This window comes from Sinocyclocheilus grahami, unplaced genomic scaffold, assembly GCF_001515645.1.
Source record: "Sinocyclocheilus grahami isolate Dianchi unplaced genomic scaffold, SAMN03320097.WGS_v1.1 scaffold174.1, whole genome shotgun sequence".
NCBI lineage: Eukaryota > Metazoa > Chordata > Actinopteri > Cypriniformes > Cyprinidae > Sinocyclocheilus > Sinocyclocheilus grahami.
This window is the reverse complement of record NW_015505353.1, coordinates 1,160,414-1,183,420: the sequence shown is the minus strand read 5'-3', so window position 1 is coordinate 1,183,420 and position 23,007 is coordinate 1,160,414. Positions and strand designations below refer to the sequence as shown.

At 34.6% G+C, this 23,007-nt stretch overlaps 2 protein-coding genes across 4 annotated transcripts in view; one reads left to right on the top strand and one right to left on the bottom strand.

Annotated features, from left to right (window-relative positions):
- Nucleotides 1–2,048: 2,048 nt before the first annotated feature.
- On the bottom strand, nucleotides 2,049–12,044 carry satb1a (SATB homeobox 1a). 3 transcript variants are annotated; one of them, XM_016283394.1, is made up of 12 exons: nucleotides 11,963–12,044; nucleotides 11,689–11,867; nucleotides 11,093–11,292; nucleotides 10,822–10,998; nucleotides 9,372–9,498; nucleotides 7,538–7,661; nucleotides 6,967–7,078; nucleotides 5,636–6,018; nucleotides 5,330–5,524; nucleotides 5,000–5,155; nucleotides 2,818–3,015; nucleotides 2,049–2,629 (listed from the first exon to the last, which is right to left on the bottom strand). In XM_016283394.1, the coding sequence occupies exons 3-12, from the start codon at nucleotides 11,265–11,267 to the stop codon at nucleotides 2,096–2,098; spliced, it is 2,181 nt and encodes a 726-aa protein (XP_016138880.1). In that variant the 5' UTR covers nucleotides 11,268–11,292; nucleotides 11,689–11,867; nucleotides 11,963–12,044; the 3' UTR covers nucleotides 2,049–2,095. The 3 variants fall into 3 exon arrangements, with proteins under 3 accessions (XP_016138880.1, XP_016138879.1, XP_016138877.1); XM_016283393.1 differs by lacking the exon at nucleotides 7,538–7,661 and adding an exon at nucleotides 7,870–7,993 and having other exon boundaries at nucleotides 11,689–11,977; XM_016283391.1 differs by having other exon boundaries at nucleotides 11,689–11,977.
- A 5,476-nt stretch (nucleotides 12,045–17,520) lies between these two features.
- LOC107593607 (potassium voltage-gated channel subfamily H member 8-like) overlaps nucleotides 17,521–23,007 on the top strand; it is a 54,753-nt gene continuing 49,266 nt past the window's right edge. The window contains exon 1 of the mRNA XM_016283390.1: nucleotides 17,521–17,737. Coding sequence (XP_016138876.1) covers nucleotides 17,662–17,737 — 76 coding nt within the window. The 5' untranslated portion in view covers nucleotides 17,521–17,661. The remainder of the gene's footprint in view (nucleotides 17,738–23,007) is intronic.

Sequence of the window (23,007 nt, the reverse complement as noted above, 5' to 3'; positions counted from 1 at the left end):
GAAAATCAGAAATAAGTCATCTACTATAAGAGTTGTGGGTGGATTTGGGAGAAATATTTCTTGATATGACCCAAAAGCCACCATATACCACAAATAAACAGTGCATTTTGAGACTGGCACAGCACACTTTACATGCCATTAGTTGTTGAATAGCAGATTAACTGAGCAGAAATTAATCTGATGAATCATAGATTTTCCAAAAAATCTTTGTAACACAAATGTACAATTTCATTTAATTATCTCGTAATCACAAATTGACGGTCAGTACTCCTAAAAGCACCTGTCCTCAGACCATAACTCTTATATAATAAAATATAAATTAGCTCAAGAAAGCTACTCATATATGGCAGAAGAAAGAGTTTTTCTTTTTTTAATATTCTTTGTAAAATATTCTTATTTTCAACATTACATGGTTTCACTCTACTATTTGTCAACATTGTCAGACCTATTGATATTGGACTATCAAAGTCAGTGGGATTTTCTAGATATTTTCCCTCATTTTAAGTAGATCGTGTTAGTATCTCATAAAACCAAGTGGCTCCTGCATTTCATACATGTGTGAAATGAAAAATATGGTTATTTGGTTGGCACTGCAAGATTTTCTAATTGACATAATGAGCTGAAATTCAGTTTGAAACCATCCTGTAGTCTCAGTTCATTCATGAATGCTTGATTTGTCAATATTAATATTAAATATGACACATTTCTTTTGTATCCAACAGTGTTGACCCCATATACAGTGATATATATGGAGAAAATGGAAGTAGCGGGTGGTGAATGTGTCTGAATAATAATAATAATAAAATGAAAAAAAAAACACCTCAAGATGGTAAAAAAAACAGCATAGTCAACTCTGACACTATTTAGCAGAGAAATAGTTATAATCAAGAATGCCATCAAATATAAAGCTAATTTTCTAGTTCTTAAATAAAATAGCTTTAAATATAATGAACAATAACAAACAGTACAGATTTATTGTAATTCATTAGAGAGAGAGAACTATTCACTGTAATTCAAAGTGCTGTTTCTATTGTGTTTTGTTCTATTGACAATAATACAGTAATGTGCTGTTTGTTTCTAACATATAATACATAACGGTTTCAGGGTCTCTGGCAACAGTTCTTGTAAAAGACAACACTTTCTGACTGAATGTGCCACCATTAACACTGACTGATGTTGCCTGCCACCTGCAAAGATTCAGTTGAGGATTTGAGTAGAAAACCAGAGACAAACAATAAATAATACTACTATAAAATTGCAAATCATATTCATTTAGGGGTGTAAATATTTGCTCTAACAATTCAAATGTGCAATTCTTCCTTTAATGATGCAATACATTATGAAAATGGTGACTTAATTTGGTTTGAATATTGTAATCACTTTAGAAATAAGAACAGTGATGTTTAATGAATACTTTCCGTGGCATTTCCTTTGTGGAATCCTCAATATTCCACCTCCATAGTCCACCCAAAGTATGACGTTTTAATAAAAGACCTTGTGCATAAAGGCACAACCGTAAATATGCTACATGAAATTGTAAAATCACCCAGTATTCATTGCTGTTTATTTGTTTAAATGGGATTTAATATACTACTGTTCAAAAGTGTGAGGTTGGTAAGATATTCTTAAAATGTTTTTGACGTCGCTTATGCTCACTTAGGCTGCCTTTATTTGATCAAAAATACAGTAAAACCAGTAATATGGTGAAATATTATTACAATTTAATATATATGTTTTCTATTTTAACATTTAAAATTTAATTTATTCCTTTGATGGCAAAGCTGAATTTTTACTGCCACATGATCCTTCAGAAATCATTCTAAATTGCTGATTTGGTGCTCAAGAAACATTTATTATTTTCAATGTTGGAAACAGTTGTGCTACTTAATATTTCAGTGACACATTATTTATCAGGATTCTTAGATGAATAGAACATTCAGAAGAACAGTATTTATTTGAAATAGAAATCTTTTGTCCCATTATAAATGTCTTTACCCTCATATTTGATCACTTTAATGCATCTTTGCTGAATTAAAGTGTTAATTTCATTCAAACAGAATGACCCCAAACTTTTGAACGGTAGTGTATGTATTTTTTAGGAGTTTATGAATTGGCAGTAGGCGGGGCTATCATCACGCTCCTCCTTACATGGAAGCTCCTCCTCTTTTTTAATAGTAATGATAAAGCGAGTTTGTGTAGATGCATTCTGATCCACCGCACCATCTTGTTTCCCTGTCATCATGTTTGCATTTGACTCCTCATCATTTTCCACTGTACCCCTGCATTCCCTTTCCTCAATCTCTCTTTCTCCTCTGTTGTCCTGTTCTTCCTGTCGAAGCCAGTTGTGACCATTGAAAAAGCTAAGAACAGCCTCTTTGGCTACTCCCAGTTGAGCAGACAGTGTATGAATGGCCTCTTGATCTGGATGTAGTCCCACTTCCTGAATGAAACTCTGCAGAATTGCATGGGCTTCTGGTGGTAAAGACCTGCCTCCAATATTTGAGCCCATGTGAGTGTCTTTGGGACATCCAGTGATGAGATGCTGCTGGAGGAAGTGTTGATGATGCTGAGGTGGAATTTTATGTAGTTGTTGGTGCTGCTTAAGAGGCACCATATGCTGTGGCATCACCTTTAGAAAAATAAATAAATAAATAAAGCAAATAATTATGAGATCTAACACATCAAAACATGGTTGATTTAAGGCCCATATTAGCGAAATATATGTAAACAATAATTTATAGTCAGTAATCGAATATTCATAATGTACTGTAATTGTTTACTGAAATGATAATTGTAGAAGTTTGTGTGAGCACTCACTTGTAGTTGTTCAGTCAGTGGTCTTGTGTGTTTTTCAGAGTAGAACGTCTGCCCGGTATTGCTCTCTTGGTCATATATAACATCTCGCTCTGATTGGCTGAGATTTAGGAACTGGCGAATCAGAGACAGATTTTCCCACAGTGTACGATTCTGAGGCGATGGTTCCTCCTTCCAGCGCAGGAGCTCACACAGCCAGCCCTAAAACACAGACACATATACAGCAGGGTTCAAACATCTGAGACCATGTTGAAAATTTGCTTCAAAAACGGATTTAAACCTAGACATCCTGTTTTAGGAATTTCGACCATTTAAAACGAGAAAAAATTTTATGATGTAAAATTTATGCTTCGCATGACATAAATATTTAAATATATATTAAATATTTATATGTAGGAGATAAATATTTAATTGTCAAGAAATATTTCAAATTCTGCAGTATTTCTAGGTCACTAGTCAAATAAGCTAATTTGTGCTATTAACTATGTGCAGGGCTCGCAAAATTGCTAGTTCGACTCCCTGGGGCTAGCATACAGCGCACAAACACAGAATTGATTCCTCTTTCACGTCTCCTTGTGCTTGACTGGACACATACACACAAAATGATTTCAAAATACCAATCTAGGAAAGTATTCTCTTAAACAGTTGGTTATGTTGGTTAAGTGAAGTGAACATGAACAAAGGAATCAGATGTGTATCATTATATTAGAGCTGTGCATCAGTGCTTATGTTATTAATGTTAAACAACAAAACACAAGCTTTTTAACAGATTTTTCACTCCTCAGTGTTATTATACATTATTACATGTCTGTGCCGGAAAACGAATGTTAGCCCTTACTTTATTTGTAGCTTTGTTATATTTTATTTATCTATGCTTGTAATTAGTTTTTGTTCTTATTTTATTACTGACGGTTCACTTGTCTTTAATAATATTTTAGTTTTTGCTGTGGTTTTGAAGAAGTACTTAATGTGTTCTTTAAATAAAAAAATTTTTTTTCGCTCACCGAAAAAAAAGAAAAAAGAAAAAAAAAGATCTGATCGAACCATGAGTTGTGTGATTGTTGTAATATTAAATTTAAAAAAAAAATTATATATAAAATATAAATAAAATATTATTAGCCCTTACTTTATTTGTAGCTTTGTTATATTTTATTTATCTATGCTTGTAATTAGTTTTTGTTCTTATTTTATTACTGACGGTTCACTTGTCTTTAATAATATTTTAGTTTTTGAAGAAGTACTTAATGTGTTCTTTAAATAAAAATTTTTTTTTTCGCTCACCGAAAAAAAAAAGAAAAGAAAAAAAAAGATCTGATCGAACCATGAGTTGTGTGATTGTTGTAATATTAAATAAAAAAAAAAAATTAATATATAAAATATAAATAAAATATTAAATTGTAATAATATTTTACAAAATAGCTGTTTTTACTGTATTTTGGATTTAAAAAATCTGTCAAATTGTTAGGTTGATAATCTGATTGGTAATGGATGAAATTCCAAATAAAGAAAATTCCACTAGAGTTTTAGACTTTTGAACCCACTGGGAGTGGATTAATACTAATTATTTTCATGATCTGTATTATAAGCATTCAATTTATGTACATTCCTGTTAGTCCTTGCATTCATATTAAATATATACTGAATTTAAATATGTATGAAATGTTTATACCTTCAATGCAATGTAAGTTTCTTTGGATGAGTGTCTATAAATATATTAAAATAGAAAACGGTTATTTAAAATTTTAATAATATTTCATAATATTACTGTTTTTTTATATTAAAAAACATAAGATTTCTGGAAAAAAATTGTTATGCTGATAATCAGATTTGTAATGGTAAAAAATGCAACACAAAAGCATTTCCACTAGTGTTCTAGATTTTTGCTACCTACTGTACATATTTTCTCATAAAACTGGGAGTGGATTAACCTAAATTATTTTCATAATTACTATTATATGCATTCAACGTATATACTGCACATTTCTATTAGTCCTTGTATCCCTGCATTCATATAAACATTTATTAGATATTTAATCAAGAATGAAATGTATATAACTAAAATCAATGTAAGCTGCTTTGGATAAAATGCATAAATGTACTTGTAACGTCGAACTCTTTTTTTCTTTTTATTAAAGATTTTTTGTCCAGTCTGTACCAATGTATTCCTTCAGTACACATGACGTACCTGACTCTTTGCTGCAGAGACTTTTGCAAACAAGGCCTGTGACACTTTTGCTCGTCTCATTTCCTGCTGTATTTCATCATAGATGCCATAATTTATTCCAGAATCATCGCATTCCACTTTGACTACAATGTCCTTGGAAACAGGTGAAAGTTTTGCCTGTAATGAGAGAGATACTTTTGCAGACATTGACTGAAAAATGGCCCTTTAATATTATTATTATTACTATTACTATGGTTATTATTTGTCAAAATACGTTGCGCTGTCCATAGAGATTATAGCACAAGCTATTTTGCATCTCAGATCCATAATTAAATTTGAGTGACAGTGAACCTGAATGGGCAGAGGTGAGCTGGTATTGGTGTTGTAGGTAGAGTTGAGGTTACGCTCTCTTTCTTCCAGATAAAAGGAGTCTCTCTGGCTCTGCGGGAGTTGCAGGAAGCTCTGCATGGCCCTAAGGTTAACTAAAAGAGACTGAGACGCGCACCGTGGGTCCTCTTCCTTGCGCAAGATCTCTGACAGCAGGCCCTGTTGCAAGTGATATCATGGATAGACACTTTATTATGTGTACAGATACATAAGATTTAAGAGATATGGACATATGACTAAAAATTCTGTTGCATAAAATTACCATGTTACCTGAGTCCTGTTAATGGCCACTCGTGCAAACACAGCTTGGGAAACCCCCGCCCTCTTCAGCTCCTCACGCACACAGTGGTAAATTTCAGGTGAGACGTCGGTGACAGGTGAGGGACATTGAGGTACTGTGGGCGGGGACACATTGCATTTGGGAGGAGTCCTTAGTGGCGCAGGATGAGGCCCGTGTGAGTGCGTGTGAGCGTGTGTGAGAAGTTGAGACATGGCGTGCTGCTGTGAGAGGAGCTGAGCCATCACCAGACCTGGCATTCCAGCCTGCATCTGGACAACACCACATGACTCCACCCCACTGCCTTCCATTGGTTGCTGGTACATGGTGGGCTGGCTGGAGGATGAGGGTTGGTTGCAGTGCCTGCTCATTTCACCTGAGGGGAGATAAAATCTTTAGTAGTTCAAAATTCATATTAAATAACTGGAGTCCATTTAAAATTCACAGACAAAATCGTTTTATTTTCAGTATACGCTGCGTTAACTTAGCATATATAGTTATTTTACTAAAATATGATTATTTTACATACACTGCCATTCAAAAGTTTCTGTAAGATTTTATTATTCGTTTTTTTATACTTTTATTGAGCAAGGATGCATTAAACTGATCAAAAGTGACAGTAAAGGCTTCTATATTGTTACAAAAGATTTTTATTTCAAAATAAAAACTTTCTATTCATCAAAGAATCCTGAAAAAAAAAATCACAAATATATACACAAAAATTATAATTATTTCTGAAGAATGATATGTCATTGGAGATTGGAGTAATGGTTTTGCCAGCACAGGAATAAATTACATTTTTAAACGTATTAAAAAGAAAACGGTTATTTTAAATTGTAATAACATTTCACAATATTAATGATTTTACAGTATTTTGATCAAATAAATACAGCCTTGGTGAGCGTAAAAGATTTCTGTCAAAAAGACTGCAAACTTTTGAACAGTAGTGTAGTTTAATTTTTTTATTAAAATAGGTTAATACATTACGTATCATGAATTAACAACGAACAACCATTTTTACAGCATTACTGACAATTTATAAATATGCTATTATATCGTTAATTCATGTTTGTTCATAATACATTTAATGTTAATTAATAGAGCTTGATATTTTATAAATGTGTTAGTATATCTAAAAATTTACCTAAATTGATAAATGCTGTAAATGTATTGTTTAGTGTTTGTTCATGATACCTACTGTATTACCAAATGGTAACTAATTTAAAGTGTTACCAAAATACAAAAAGAAAACAACTACTTAAAGGCAATTAATGTGTGAATATATGAGCTATTCTTGGACAACATACAGTAGGTTGCTACTCACCCATCATAGATTTTGCCCTCTTGTAGTGCTTGTACCACTGGCCGAACTCCTGACATCTCGCAACAGAGATGCTGGCATAGTAAGTGCCGTTCACTACTGACGAAATCATGCTCTTTCAAACAAAAATATGAGATAAGTCAATGTGTGTTTATGTGCAGGCAAAAATGGGATTTTGCCTCTCATTTTCTTTTCATGTGACTGTAACAGGAATTCAGTGAATAACAGACAGAGCATACTAAATTAAGCCTTGAGGTGTACCTTGGAACCGACTAAATGTGTCCAGAAAGGATGTGCTAAAGGTTTTTGTCTCCTTGCTAAATAGTTTTAATAGCTGGTTCTCAAACTAGGCATGGATCTTAATAGTAGGGTGTATTCTTCAATGAAAAGCACTTCTTCGATCATAGTTCTGCTCTTTAACCATGAGATATGAGACAATTAACCCAGTTTTATTCTATAGCTACATGCAATTAAGCTGTGGTTGATAAAAAGTGTTTTTAAGTTAGTATACAGGTTATATGTATGGTGCCTTGCTAAAATAGTGTATTTACAGTGTCTAATTGTGAACATGTACCTGAGATAAAGGACACTCTTTAGCCAGTGTGCTCTGATTCATCTCTTTCAGCAGCTCCTTCAGGGCATTTCTGACGGTAGAATGAGTCCACTGCTCAGCAGGCAAGTCCTCTAATTTAGAAACACTAAGAGAGTGAGAGAATGTGCATGAGTCAATGAGAAAAGCAGTACATTGCAATAATTAATTACACTGTAGAACATTAATCACAAATAATTGTTATTCCAGAAATAGCTATATTATTAAGTGTTTATCCTCAAAACTTTAATAACTATATATATGTATGGTGCCTTGCTAAAATAGTGTATTTACAGTGTCTAATTGTGAACATGTACCTGAGATAAAGGACACTCTTTAGCCAGTGTGCTCTGATTCATCTCTTTCAGCAGCTCCTTCAGGGCATTTCTGACGGTAGAATGAGTCCATTGCTCAGCAGGCAAGTCCTCTAATTTAGAAACACTAAGAGAGTGAGAGAACGTGCGTGAGTCAGTGAGAAAAATGATGTACTGCAATAATTAATTACACTATTAGACATTATCCACAAATAATTATTATTTCACAAATAGCTATATTATTAAGTGTTTATCCTCAAAACTTTAATAACTATAATAACTTTTAATAATTTTTAAATTAGTTTTAACACTAGATCACCTGTGAAAAATTATTCCTAATCATAAATCAGATTAAGATTATTATTGTAGTGCAGTTGTCGTTGCTAGGAAACGCTTGTTTTGTTTACTGTGTGGAGACGTGCTGATATCGCGTTTGGTCTCGTTCTGTATCGCGTATCTTGTCAGTGTCTGCGCTTGCTTGGCCATTTGTTGCGGAGAAAATAAGGAAAGTGTGTCCAGCTGAATTAATTTAGTATTTTGTTAGGCGGGTATAAAAAAGCTTAGTTTACCGCGATAGCGGTCACGGCAGCCATCGCGTGAAGGCCTCCTCATGTGTAGACCGAAGAGTGTAAAGACCATCGACTCTACCGTGCGACTCCACCGTGCAGGGACCCCGGCAAAGGATAAGCATCGCTTTTTATTTCTCCTCGTTCCTATTACTTGTCTCGCTTCTGTTACTGTTTTTATAATAATTTCTTACTATGTGTAAGTAAGTTGTTGTTTTTTAGCATGTGTGTTTGGCAGTGTTATTTTTTAGGATTACTGATAAACTACTGTCATTTGATTTGTATTATTTGTATTTGTTATTTATTTTAATTTTAGTTACATTATGTCTGAATTTATTATGTCTGTATAGGTCTTTTATTAAGTTTTATTTAATTTGACTTATTTTAATACTTCAACAAACTAAATGGAAATGAAATAATATACATATTGAATTTATTAATGTGTTTGTACATATACAGTATATATGTATGTGTGTGTGGTTGTGTAGTTTTTTTTTGGTGTTTGGCTTAGAGTTATGTTAGAATCATTATTATACTCTTATAACTTTTGTTCTTTAATATTTTGAATTGTTTTTAGCTTTATTTTTTGTTTTTCATTTAAACGTTAAGTTTTGAAATTTTGTTGTATGCATTTGTCATTTTTATTTAATCTCTTTATTTTTTTAAATGTGTATAGGTAGTATTTATAAAGTTTTAGCTTTTAGTTTTGGATCTGTTTTTAGTTGTTTTAATACTACAATTGATTGCTTCTGTTGTCCTCATTTGTAAGTCGCTTTGGAGAAAAGCGTCTAATAAATGACTAAATAAATAATAAAATAAAATAAATAAATCAGAACAGCTTTCATTCTGAGTGCATGTAGTTCATTATTCTGATAAGCCTGTTTGCTGAAACCCAGAGACAGATGTGATGCTTAAAGTAAATGTGTGTGCAGGTTGTACCTGTGTAGCTTTATTCTTAAGGTGATGACATGGTAAAGATCTTGAAGCATGTCTCCTACTGTTGCGTCAGAGGTGTCTGTCACAGTGGACAGGGACACAGGGTTCCAATGGCCAACTTGAACCTGACCTAATGCAGAAATGAATCTTTATTACAATATCTGACTACTATATATGAACCTTATATAGTTCCTGACACCATAGTTCCTTTTTTGTTTGTATTTCGGAGTTGTTGTTTTTTCATTATTTTACTTTGCTACTTATTTTTCTCTTCTGACAACCTTAATAGCTTTCTGATCTCGACCAAGTTCACATTCTCTCGTGTCCCATCAGCTTTCTGCACTTCCTTTTCTATTTTTCCTTCAGTGTCTTGAACCTCCAACTTATAATATTTTTCATTACTTAATTGTTGTATAAAATAAGCTAATTATGTATCATATTTATAAACATTAGCATTAAAATAAAAAATAAATAAAAAAATTCATATGAGGGATATATGTTATGTTAAAAAAAACATTAAGTACAGGTTAACTGAAGATTTGACCATCTAAACATTTTTGCAATGTTTTTGTGTTTTCATTTACTGTGTAACTTAATTGTGCAGCCTTTTCAATGTTTAAATAGAAATTTAAAATAAATCAAAGTACTTTTAAAATTGATATCAATTAGATATAATTACTGGAAATAATTCATATTTGTATCATATTTATAAACATTAGCATTAAAATAAAAAATAAATAAAAAAATTCATATGAGGGATATATGTTATGTTAAAAAAAACATTAAGTACAGGTTAACTGAAGATTTGACCATCTAAACATTTTTGCAATGTTTTTGTGTTTTCATTTACTGTGTAACTTAATTGTGCAGCCTTTTCAATGTTTAAATAGAAATTTAAAATAAATCAAAGTACTTTTAAAATTGATATCAATTAGATATAATTACTGGAAATAATTCATATTATATGTATGCTGCAGTTCAAAGGTTTGGGGACAGTATGTTTTTTTAAAAAACTTTTATTAAGAAAATTGATCATTTACATGTTTTTTAAAACATATTAAGCAGCTCCGTTTTCAAAATTGATAAAAATAAGAAATGTTTCTTGAGCACCAAATCAGCATATTAAAATGCAGCTTTGCCATCACAGGAGTAAATTACATTTAAAATATATTAAAACAGTTATTTAAAATGATATTAATATTTCACAATATTACCGTTTGTTCTATATGTGTACTCAATGTAGCCTTGGTGAGCATATTAGACTTAAAAAAAAAAATCCTAATAAATTTTTGAACGTGGTTTACAGTATGTGTGATGCATATACTGGAAGATATGATGCAGGTTGTGATGGTGTGGACTGGAACTAAAAAAAAATAACAGCAACATTTCCCATCTTTCTGGCTTACATATTCAATTTGAACTGAGCGTGAATTATTCATTAGTGTGTGTATACCTGTAGCCAGAGCTGCTGCGGTGTGTGTGTATCCCAGCTCTTGCAGTGCGGCCTCTGTAATCTGGCTGAACAGCAGGTCTTTTTTCAACAGCACAAATTCTGCATGCTCCAACCTCTTCCTCTCTGAGGGCGGGACATCATTCTGCTCCACCATACAGAACACAGGAAGCAGACTGCCTGTATTATAACCACAGGAGAATATGATCACTCGGACATCTTATGAACAGACAAGGTAGGTCCTGTATCTGTGTTTATGCCCGTCAGTGGATACCTTTCCTCCTGTTAATGTGTAATGATGTTTGTTTGGAGGTCAGGCTCACAGGAGTGACTCCAGGTACAGGTAGATCTCTTGAATTCTCCATACGGGCCATTTTACATGGAGGGTAAGAGGGTTCACACATGACAGGTCCCTGGGTGCCACTAGCAGTTGCCAAATGGTCCATCATCGTTTTTAATCTCAGCTTTCACAAACTACAGAAAATGAAAGAGTGCGGAAAGGAGAACAGAGAGCGAGAGAGAGACATATATAGATATAAAATGATAGTATTGCTCAGTTGTTTGTGTGTGTTTTTTTCTTTTATGATGGTTTAAGGTGGTCAGGTCTTTTTTTTTTTTACTGGTTCTTCTTTTTAGCTGGTTAAATTGGGACTCCAACTTGCTTTCTGGCTAAACTATCTGAAGACCAGCTTGATCAGGCCGGGAGACCATCTTAAACCACCAAAGACCAGCAAACCATCTTAGGCTGGCTTAAAATGTTTTTTGTTCAGCATTGAAGCGCTGCTACAGGTGCTGCATATAGGCTATGCTCAACCTATGACACATCATCATTTCGTCTTCTTTTTATGCCATGTTATTTCAATCACTTACTTTATTGACTGCAGTGCTGTTTTCCGGTGGTTATAATCCTGCAGACGGGTATCCGAACATGCCGACAGACCGAGCGCGCGTCCCAGGATCGCTCACTAACAAAAACACTGGCTCCAGAATCAACGCACAGGTCCGGTGACAAGCGACTCGAGAGCAGGTTTTAGTTCATAAAGAAAGGTCTTAACAAACGGAAAAACCAGAGACATTGAAATCAATAAAATAAGGCTAACAATGAGGAAAAACGGCTCGTATAATATAATGCGCGAACACAGACCCGTAATTAAATCTCAAGGCGGCCCCACAAAGCATCATCAGTGTGACGTCACTAGGAGCGGACCAATCAGTTTCCAGCGGAAGTGCCTCCTGTCAGAATACATGACTGTTACAGTATGGCAAGCCATTTTAACGTTTAATAATTGATGTCCCGAGCACTTTCGATATTTCAATATTAAAGACTCTTAATTTCAAATATCTAATGTACAACTTTGACTAGTCGTACATTTTGATTATAATATAATGCGCGAACACAGACCCGTAATTAAATCTCAAGGCGGCCCCACAAAGCATCATCAGTGTGACGTCACTAGGAGCGGACCAATCAGTTTCCAGCGGAAGTGCCTCCTGTCAGAATACATGACTGTTACAGTATGGCAAGCCATTTTAACGTTTAATAATTGATGTCCCGAGCACTTTCGATATTTCAATATTAAAGACTCTTAATTTCAAATATCTAATGTACAACTTTGACTAGTATATGGCTTATATCGGAAAGAAGAGAGCTATTATTGTGTAATTTTATTGAAGTATTATGTGAAAATGAAAGTAATCAATATATAAATTAATATGCTGAATTATGTTAACCCTGGATGTAATTTTGGGAATGATGAACGTATAATGGTCTTTTCATTAGACAGTGGACCTTTCATTAGACAGTAAACATGAACTTGAAATAATCTAATATTATCAGGAGCAGGTGGATGGATTTGACGCACACCTCCTCATGTGACCACTACCAACCAATGAAATAAAAGCTTTTTTAAAAAATGGCTGATCGGACCACATTCCACCATTAAAAAACAAGGCCAAAAGGGTTGGAAACAATTGTGGTAAATCAGGTATCTATAACCAATAAAAAATAACCGGAACAAAGAAAAAACAGAAAATGACCAAATTTGGAGAGAACAAAGGGTATATAATATGAGCTGACAAACAAAGACTTTGGAATGATTTGGAATGCTGTGACTGTCTTCCCGGCTTTGTTTCTTTGTTAAATAAAGTCTTATTTTGACATCTGGAACTCTGCTTCTCCACTTCATTGGCCGCACCCAAGAAAAATCCACAACACTATGAAAGAGCAAGAACACCCAGGAAATGTTTTGTCCTTGGCCATATGGATACTAGAAATACATTTGGACAGCATTGATGAGTAAAGGCTATATAATTCAAATAAACACGTTGAAAACAATGCACTCTAAACATGTTTGTCAACAGAATATCAAAGTAGGCTTTTATTAAACAAATCAAGGAGTACATTTCTCACCCACTGCTTTAAATCAGATATCTGTTGGACATGATTCAAGTTCACCGCAAAACAAATACTTCATAGCCTATTTGGTAAATCTTACTAAAAAGGGCAGATTAAGTAGTTTATATTATTAAATCTAGGTCTAGGTTTTGTTTAGTGTAAATCAAATAACATCTGGATGTAAATAGTCCTCTTCCTGACGTAAATGTAGAACACGGAGTCGCTACGGGGCGTCCTGTGGATCACCTTTATGAGACTGTCCAGGTGCAGAGTCATCACGCACGGCATTAGAATTGGCATCTTCGTCTGACTTTATTTTGGTTAGGTCCAGATTTCTCTGAAGTTGTTGTAAAGAACACTGAATATTCACTCACACCATGTAAGGGCAAGCAGTATGCTATAATAATACTAATATCCACCAAAATGAAGATTCGTCACGCCACATCTTACGCAAATGTGATGGGAGGCATTAGTAAGTTTGATTTGATTTATTAATTTATTTACAAAATAACAATTTAAAATGTATGAAAATAACTACATTGTATACATATTTACTTTTCAGTCGCTAGGGGGGACAGGCCCCTCTGGACCCCCCACAAGCTACGCTCATGTGACCAGATGAGTTAATTGAAGTTTATATAAGGTGGGAACTTCATCTTTAATGACGCTCTACTATTTTGCATTTGATTGAAATTGTAGACATTTTAGGTTGTACTAACTTTTTCCTCACAGATGAAATGGAAATTTATGGTTTAAATTTAACATTAATTTAACCAACTTTTGTTTGTTAAATTTTGTTGCCTTAAATGGTTCAAAAGGTCTGTAATATTGTTTTTGAAAGAAATTAATACTTTTATTTAGAAAGAGTGCATAAAATTGCTCAAAAGTGACCGTGAAGACATCTACAATGTAAAAAGGTTTCTATTCTAATCATAAAATAATCCTGAAAAAAATAAATGTATCATGGTTTCCACAAAAATATTATCCAGCACAACTGTCTAAATTGATAATACTAAGAAATGTTTTTTGAGCACAAAGTCAGCATATTAGAATGATTTCTGAAGGACCAAGTGACACTGAAGACGGGAGTAATGACTGCTGAAAATTCAGCTTTGCCATCACAAAAACAAATTACATTTTAAAATATAATAAAATAGAAAACATTATTTTAAATTGTAATAAAATTTCACAGTATTACTGGTTTTTTGTATTAAATAAATGCAAACTTGGTGAGCACAAGTGTTTTCATTCAAAAACATAAAAAAATCTGATATGCAATTTTTCATGGGGTGTACTTAACATTTAACTATAGTCTATTATAGTAAAAAAAAATAGGTAATAGAGGCTTGCCAACATGTGTATAAAAGCTGTGAGTATTGAGTGGTAGGCAATATAATGATTGTTTCAGTTGACAAAAAACTGTTAATCAGCCTCATCAAGTGATCTCTGTGATTAACACTCGTTTGCACCTGTACACATGACAGTCACCGTATGTGGCAATCATTCTTTTCCATAAGCTTAATCATAATGAACAGTGCTTCATTTGTGTCTTTATTTGCATGAGCTTGCATATTTACAATCAAAACGCATTCGATAAAACCATTATTTTCATCATATTTACAAATACATTCTGCAACAGAATGATTAAATTTTTCACTACTGTGATAAGCATACATCAGTACACAAGAAACAGAGACAGACACATGATTGAATTATAGTATTTGTCAATTTGTCAAGTCAGCTCTCCAGTGACTAATCATATGTCAACAATTACCCTACAGCAGCAACAGCAACAATGGTGAGGATATTACCATAATAATATAAGGAAATTCGTACTTAATCCTCTGTTATGTCACATTACTGTACAGCAAATTGCTATTTATTTGAATAGTGTTTTCAACACTGCCTCAGCAATTGTGGCAAAATGTATTGTAGTAGTAGAAGGTGAATGTGTGGTATTGTGATAATATAAACAGCAGAGGGCGACATAGCCTGGTCCGTGTAATATGTTTAACAAAAATCGTCGTCTTTATTGACTCGTGCAATGTATGCACACCTCATCTCATTTCTCTTTGGTCTACTTTTTGTTCTGCAGTTTTGATGAACATTGCAAAGAAAAAAAATCAATATTTTCCCAATCCTTTGTTCGAATAGGCACCTGCATTGATAATGTCTTTTCTTTTTAACAAACAGGCTAATAGTGTTGTTTTCAAAATACATTAGTAAGCCTACAGTGTTTCTCAGATCTATTGCTGGAGGCCTCCTAACCAACACATTTTGGATGTTTCTCTAATCAAGTACACCTGATTAAAACTCCTGCAGGTTTGTAGTATGCTATAACAGTTTCAGACATATTACATCAGCCATGGCATTATCTTTTCCATTTTGTGTGTCTTACAACTAAGAACAGTGCATTTGGACCTTCAGCTTATTTGATGCACTGGTTTTTGCATAGTAAACAGTAGGTAAGTATGCATATTTGGACACAGGAGGTGTGTCAGATGTCCAGTTTTGGGGGGGCTTCCAGGACCTGCTTAGACCCTAAAAGCTTTCTCTGTATGCAACCAGCTGAGACCAGCTGTGTTACTGTATTAACGTGAGGTGAAATGGACACACTACATGGTGCTCAACACTGACTGAACTAGGCCATACTGTAAAAATGATTAATTACCTTTATGATAACAATGCACAAAAGTGGGTAAGTTGCGTACTAAATTTGAACCCTATAAAGCCTACTGTATCACATTTGATATGCATATTTCTAAGGCCTAGATAGTAATATGAACATGTAGGACTGAAGCAACTTAGAATTACTTAATATTTAACAAACAAAAAAACATATGTGAGAATGATCATTTTAAAATGTTAGTATCAATACATCAGGCTTTTGAGGAATGTTTATTGTTTATATGTTGATTCATCCCTCAAGCACCACTGTATTGCATTGCATAGGCTATGTTTTTCCTCTACAAATATATACAGTGTTGGGGGTAACGCATTACAAGTAATGCAAGTTACGTAATCAGATTACTTTTTTCAAGTAACTAGTAAAGTAACGCATTACTTTTTAATTTGCAAGATCATATCTGAGTTACTTTTTCAAATAAGTAACACAAGTTACTTTTTTCCCACCCAATTTATTGATTGACAGCTCTCCTGTCCTCATGTTGAGAGAAATCAGAAGACGTTACTGTAGTTCTAAAATAAATATAAATATGCATTAATTAATCTCACTCACAAAAAAAAAACACAGATTCAGTATTCCTCAAAATGAATAAAAATAATGCAACTCAGAATATGACGCAAACCTGCAATAATTAAATGTTAAACAACACAAATATCCTTTATGTATTCAAACCAATGTCTTTGCTTCTGACCTTCGATGATCCAGTTCAACTGTACTAATAAGCACAAATTACCAAACATTTGTGTGTCTTTTTTTATTGCTGAAGTGTGTTGAAATGTCTTCTTCTGCATTCTACTGTACGGATGTAATTTTACTTTCCCTTCAGCCTGAGGCTTATTCATTTCACTTTTGGTGTGAAAAGGCTTTTATATTAGCCAAAAATATAACTTTTTTATTTGAAAAACAAACGAGCAAGCACCGTCCAGATTTAAAAAGTAACGCAAAAGTAACGTAACGCATTACTTTCCATAAAAAGTAAGTAAAAAACTAAGTAACGTAATTAGTTACTTTTTTATGGAGTAACGCAATATTGTAATGCATTACTTTTAAAAGTAACTTTCCCCAACACTGAATATATATATATATATATATATGTGTGTGTGTGTGTGTGTGTTTATATATTTTTTTTATGTAAGTAATCTGCTGTACTGTTACAAATATTTCATTGATTTACATTACAAGCCATCAGAATAGCACCTTACTTTTTGGCCATTGAAATATCAGCAACTGCAGTCTGGGCCTCTGAATAAAACTGGGTTTTTGGAAATATATTTTGTCTAATAATAATTTGTTTGATAAACTGTTCAATGTTTTTCTTACTGATTTTACTTACTCTCATATGTCAGGCTTCACAGGTTATTAGGCCTACTTTTTTTTCTGAATTTGAAACTTTTTTGTCATTTCATTTTTCCCTTACAAAATAATAGCCTATATATTATATTCCTGAAGAACATAAATATTGTCGTTTTTAGGTTTATTAAACTATATTGCCATCCACAACCGCTTGAATCTCCGATCTCACGCGCCACCTGCATAGACAGCTCGCGCGCTATTTACCTGACGCGCACCTACGGGCGTCATCCCAGTACCACGGGCGCGCGCATCCCCATCCAGCCTGCTCGCGCGCTTGTGAGAGAACGGGATTCTCCGCGTCTCAGTCCGCTGAAAGCTCAGTTTCACCGGAGTGCTTCAAACTGTCTCTGCCTTCGTCTCTGACAACGCCGCGTCACTTTGATGGGGAATTCGATATCAGGGCGGGAAAATGCCTGTCATGAAGGGATTGCTCGCGCCACAGAACACATTTTTGGATACTATAGCAACGCGTTTTGACGGCACACGTGAGTTACCGAGATGGCATTTTACTCTATTTGTAAGCAAAAACTATTTTGGGGTTTCTAATGAGACATTTTTTTTTTCTGAAGCAAAACAGAAAGTCGTCCAAGTAAACAAATGTTTGTCAAAGCAAGTGCACTGTGAAAATGACAGTATATTTTCTATGACAACAGATTAAAAGCATACTGATTTCTTAAATAATATTAGGTTTAGAAATGAGCAAGTCAGAGTGGAATTAGCTTCTTAAAAGTGAGAAAATCGAAAAAACAAATCGAGGAAAAATATAGGAATAAAATCACCATGCGTATGCCTAGTACTAAATAACAATTTGTGATTTGCATCTCAACTTTAAAAGTTCTATACTGTTTGTTCTTTCTGTTTACATTTTTAAAAATGTTCAGTGTTGTGTGCTTCATTTGTTCAGCTCTATATGAGAAATGTACAATTCAAAGTACTTGTTGTCCTAATGTCAATATTACATAAATACTGCAAAGACACTGATATCATTTTAAGTAGAGGAGCAAACTCATTCTTTACACACTTAAGATTTTCTTCTGAATTTGGACATTTTTTTTGTCATTTAATTTGGAAAGCCTGTTTCACACATCGTATATCCATGCCTCTCCACAAGTGTTTTTATGTTGTTGTTGAGTTTTGCATTGAAAGCACAATATTGCTTCCAAACTGCTCATCTGCTCGCTCAGCACCATGGACAGGGTACAAGGGCAACCCCTCGGTTAGATCAGTCAGAGCACTTGGGCTGCTTTGATGCTTAGATCATTGGTTCTCAGTCTCACAGAGCTGCACATTTTGGAGTCTCCCTCATTTGACACACCCTTTCCAGGTCTTGGAGGTGCCCTACTGACAATCTGATGGGTTGAATCAGGTTTGTTAGGTTAGGGAGACTTCCAAAATGTGCAGATCCACTTAGATGGCAGTGCATAATTTGGCTGTCCTGATGTTTATTATTCATATAGAGCTCAAGAAGGGTTGGTAGAGATAACAGTAACAATCAAAGGGCTGTTTAATTAAAGTTCAGACCAATAGCCCAGATCATGCATGAAAAAATATGCGTTTAACGTCCTGATGAAATCCCTTGCATAGCAAATATAATTGGTCGACCACAGAACAGTCAGGCGGTATTTCATCTCAAGGCGTATTGTGCAGTTGTAAAAATGAGTCTGTCTGAATTTCTTTTGTGTGATAAAAGTTGACTGATTTCACCGAGCAAAGCCTGTCAGCTTTTATCGCTTTGTTCCAAAGTGTTTTGGTGTCCTAACAGAAAGAACTCGTACCATCCTGTCTTATCACATCCTACATTTAGGTAACTTGTTTCCCCTCCATCTAGGTCTAAGGTTTGAGAAATGAAAACTGAGACTGTGTTTTATTTTAGCACTAGGAGAGAGAGCTCCCACCACAGGAATCCTTCTCGAGGGACATGGTGTCCTTTGGGCTGCTGGGTCCATATATTACCAGACCGTGATGGCGTATACCCATGTGACTATGGTTTGTCCTGCAGTGGGGGACTACCTGTATGGCTGTCACACCTTGGGTTGCCACAGGAATGGCTGGAAATAGCACCTATCATATTGGAAGGAAAGTGACAACAATGACACAGGGGGCAATAATAGAGAACATCCCATTAGGCGTTATCCATGGTGGCTCTCCAAAAATGATACATGTGGAAAGCATTAACAAAGTGCAATGGTAGATGGATGTTGTGTTCATTACATCACAGACACAAATGAAAGAGCATGCACCCAAGCCAAAGCAGAAATGCTGTTGCCAGTTTTGATTTTGTATGTGCTCTACAAAGCCAAATCATTTGTGAGGAAAATCTGATGCTCGTCCATACAAAATTCGCCACCACAATGCACTGTTTTTTTCATAGGGCATTGCCATAGGGCTCCAGGTGGTTCTTAAGTGGTTGCCATTGTATTCTGTGTGGTTTCTAGGTGTTTGTCATGATATTCAAGGTTGCTAGGTGGTCTCTATGTCATTTTCGTCTCTAGAAATGGTCTGCTTGCCTTTTTTAAAGTAAGTCTATAGATGTTTTGCCAATTTTATCATATGCCTGTTGAAAATTGTAAGTTAGACTTTTCTTAAACAACCTGAAGTATTTTGCAGATATTTTAAAGAATGTTTCAATAGTTTTTGCCAGTCCAATCATAGTCATTGTGGTCCAAATCAACATGGGACCCCATTAAAGGAATAGTTCACCCAAAATTAGCTGTACATTTACTCACCTTCATAGCATTCAGGATGCCAATGAGTTTATTTGTTCATTGGAATCAGGGCTGGAGCGTTATGTCGATATAACGAGAAAATAAGTCGTTATAACGAGAAAACAAGAAGGGAAAAAAAAATAATGCATGGCCGCTTAGAACTTCCGTAATATACAGTATATATATATATGAATATATGATAGGCTTATACACTACCAGTCAAAAGTTTTTGAACAGTAAGATTTTTTATGCTTTTTAAAGATGCCTCCTCTACTCACCAAGCCTGCATTTATTTGATCCAAAATACAGCAAAAGCAGTAATATTGTGAAATATTTTTACTATTTAAAATAACTGTTTTCTATTTGAATATATTTTAAAATGTAATTTATTCCTGTGATTTCAAAGCTGAATTTTTAGCATCATTACTCAAGTCACATGATCATTTTAGAAATAATTCAAATATTCTGATTTGCTGCTAAAAAACAAACAAAAAAAACATCTATTATTATTTTTATTATGTTGAAAACAGCTGAGTAGAATTTTTCAGATGATGAATAGAACAGCATTTATCTGAAATGGAAATCTTTTGTAACATTATGAATGTCTTTATCATCACTTTTGATCAATTTAAAGCATCCTTGCTAAATAAAAGTATTAATTTCTTTCCCAAAACAAAAAAAATTTCTACTGACTCCAAGCTTTTGAATTGTATAGTGTATAATGTTACAAAAGCTTTTTATTTCAGATAAATGCTGATCTTTTGATCTTTCTATTCATCAAAGAATCCCGAAAAAAATGTCTTAAATTTTTATAATAATAATAATAATAAATGTTTCTTGAACAACAGATCAGCATGTTAAAATGATTTCTGAAGCATCATGTGACACAGAAGACTGGAGTAATGATGCTGAAAATGTAGCTTTGATCACAGAAATAAATGACATTTTAATATATATTTAAATAGAAAGCAGTTGTTTTAAATAGTAAAAAAAAAGGTTTGGTGAGAAAAGACTTCTTTAAAAAACATAAAAAAATATTACTGTTCAAAAACTTTTGACTGGTAGTGTATGTATGTATCACACTCATATCACATCTAGTTGTTTTGGATAAGAATAAAACGTCAGGTCCGACAATATCGTGTCTTTTTTAATTTAAACCTAGATTTATTCGCATTGGCCCATGGAAACCTCTATGAACACACTTGACTTGGCCAAAAAAGCACGGGGGACGAATTTATATTTTATTAAAAAGTGTTTACGTATTCTACACTCATGGCGCACACACATTAGGATAGGTTAGATGTCTGCCTCCGTTGCGAGTCCCTATCAAGCACTTTACCGATTCAACTACTCTCCTCTCCTCCTCCTGCCTGGCTCTTTGGCCCGCATCACTCACCGCAGAGCAAGCCTGTTCTTGATAAATCTGCTGTGAAAACGTGGGAAAAGCCGACGAGGAAGAAGTTGGAGTGAAGCAATCTTTATATAGGCGGAGCAAAATACTTCATCGCTTCGTCTATAGCGCATTGTGATTGGATGGTTTACGCTGTCAATACAGGAGATAATCCAATGGGCCACTGGCTGGTCGCTGTCCCTGGGTGATGGTCCTTGGCAAAAAAATGTTAAAAAATCTGTCGGCCCCTTAAATGCGTTGGCCCACCGGGAAAATGCCCGGTATGCCCGATTACCAATCCAGCCCGGATTGGAATGGATTTGGAGAAATTTAGCATTACATCACTTGCTCACCAATGGATCCTCTGCAGTGAATGGGTGCCATCAGAATGAGAGTCCAAACAGCTGATAAAACATCACAATATGGACTTTCGTTCTAGCAAGTAAGCCACAACACTCCAGTCCATCAATTAAGGTCTTGTGAAGTGAAAAGCTGCATGTTTGTAATAAACAAATTCATCTTTAAGATGTAACTTCAAACCATTGCTTCTGAATAAAATAATCCATAATATTGCTTCGTCTAGTGAAAAAAATCATGTTGTCTAATTCAGGAGAAATATATGTACAGATCAAGCACCATTTACAAAGCAAAAACAGTTCTAAACAAATATGTTGGTGGATTTTGTTGTGGAAGAACAGCAGGGGGTGGACTTTTTCACTGGAGGAAGTGTTATTATGGATTATGGACTATGGTATTTTGGCCAGAACAATGGTTTAAGTTAGAATGCCTTAATAGATTTGTTTCCTATAAACACACAGCTTTTCACTTTACATGATGGACAGGAGTCCTGTGGATTAATGCTTTTATCAACTGTTTGGATTCTTATTCTGACGGCACCCATTCACTTTGGAGGATCCTATCCCTTTAATTAAGAGTTTTGAAAATCGCTAACCATAAGTATGATGAGTAGGAAAGTGATGCTTTCCTTAGTGAGCACCGCTAATTACACCCTTGACTTCATAATCTTGTGCAACATTCAAGTTACATAAGAAAACCTGCTGACTTGTTATTGTCAAGAGAAGCTATACATGTATTAAACTCCCCTCTGCAGCATCCTAATGTGTGTGTTTGCTGTTATGCGTTAATATTCCATCAAGACGAAAGACTTCAAAATACTCTTTTCACGCAGGTACCTGTCAGGACAGCATATGGTGGGTAATTACAGTAAAGCTGTGTGTGTGTGTGTGTGTGTGTGTGTGGAAAGACTTCAAAATACTCTTTTCACGCGTCAGGACGTCAGGACAGCATATGGTGGGTAATTACAGTAAGTCTGTGTGTGTGTGTGTGTGTGTGTGTGTGTGTGTGTGTGTGTGTGCGTGTGCATGTGTGTGTTTGCAGTTGTGTGTTACCCAAAGAAAAAGAGAGAGTGTGGTTAACTGTGAAAGAGTAATTTTGAATGAGTCCTTTTAAAAGAACGCTTCAAGTAGATGCTTCCGTTGGTAAAATTACGAAGCGCAGGGTTAGACATCTGAGTCAGGTAATGGAGATATTTCAGGCGATTCACTCTTGCATGTAATGCATAATCACACTGCCAGTGACTGGCAGTTGGGAACAGATCTGTATGTCTGAAAGACGGTGAAATTGAGGCTCTAGACTAGGA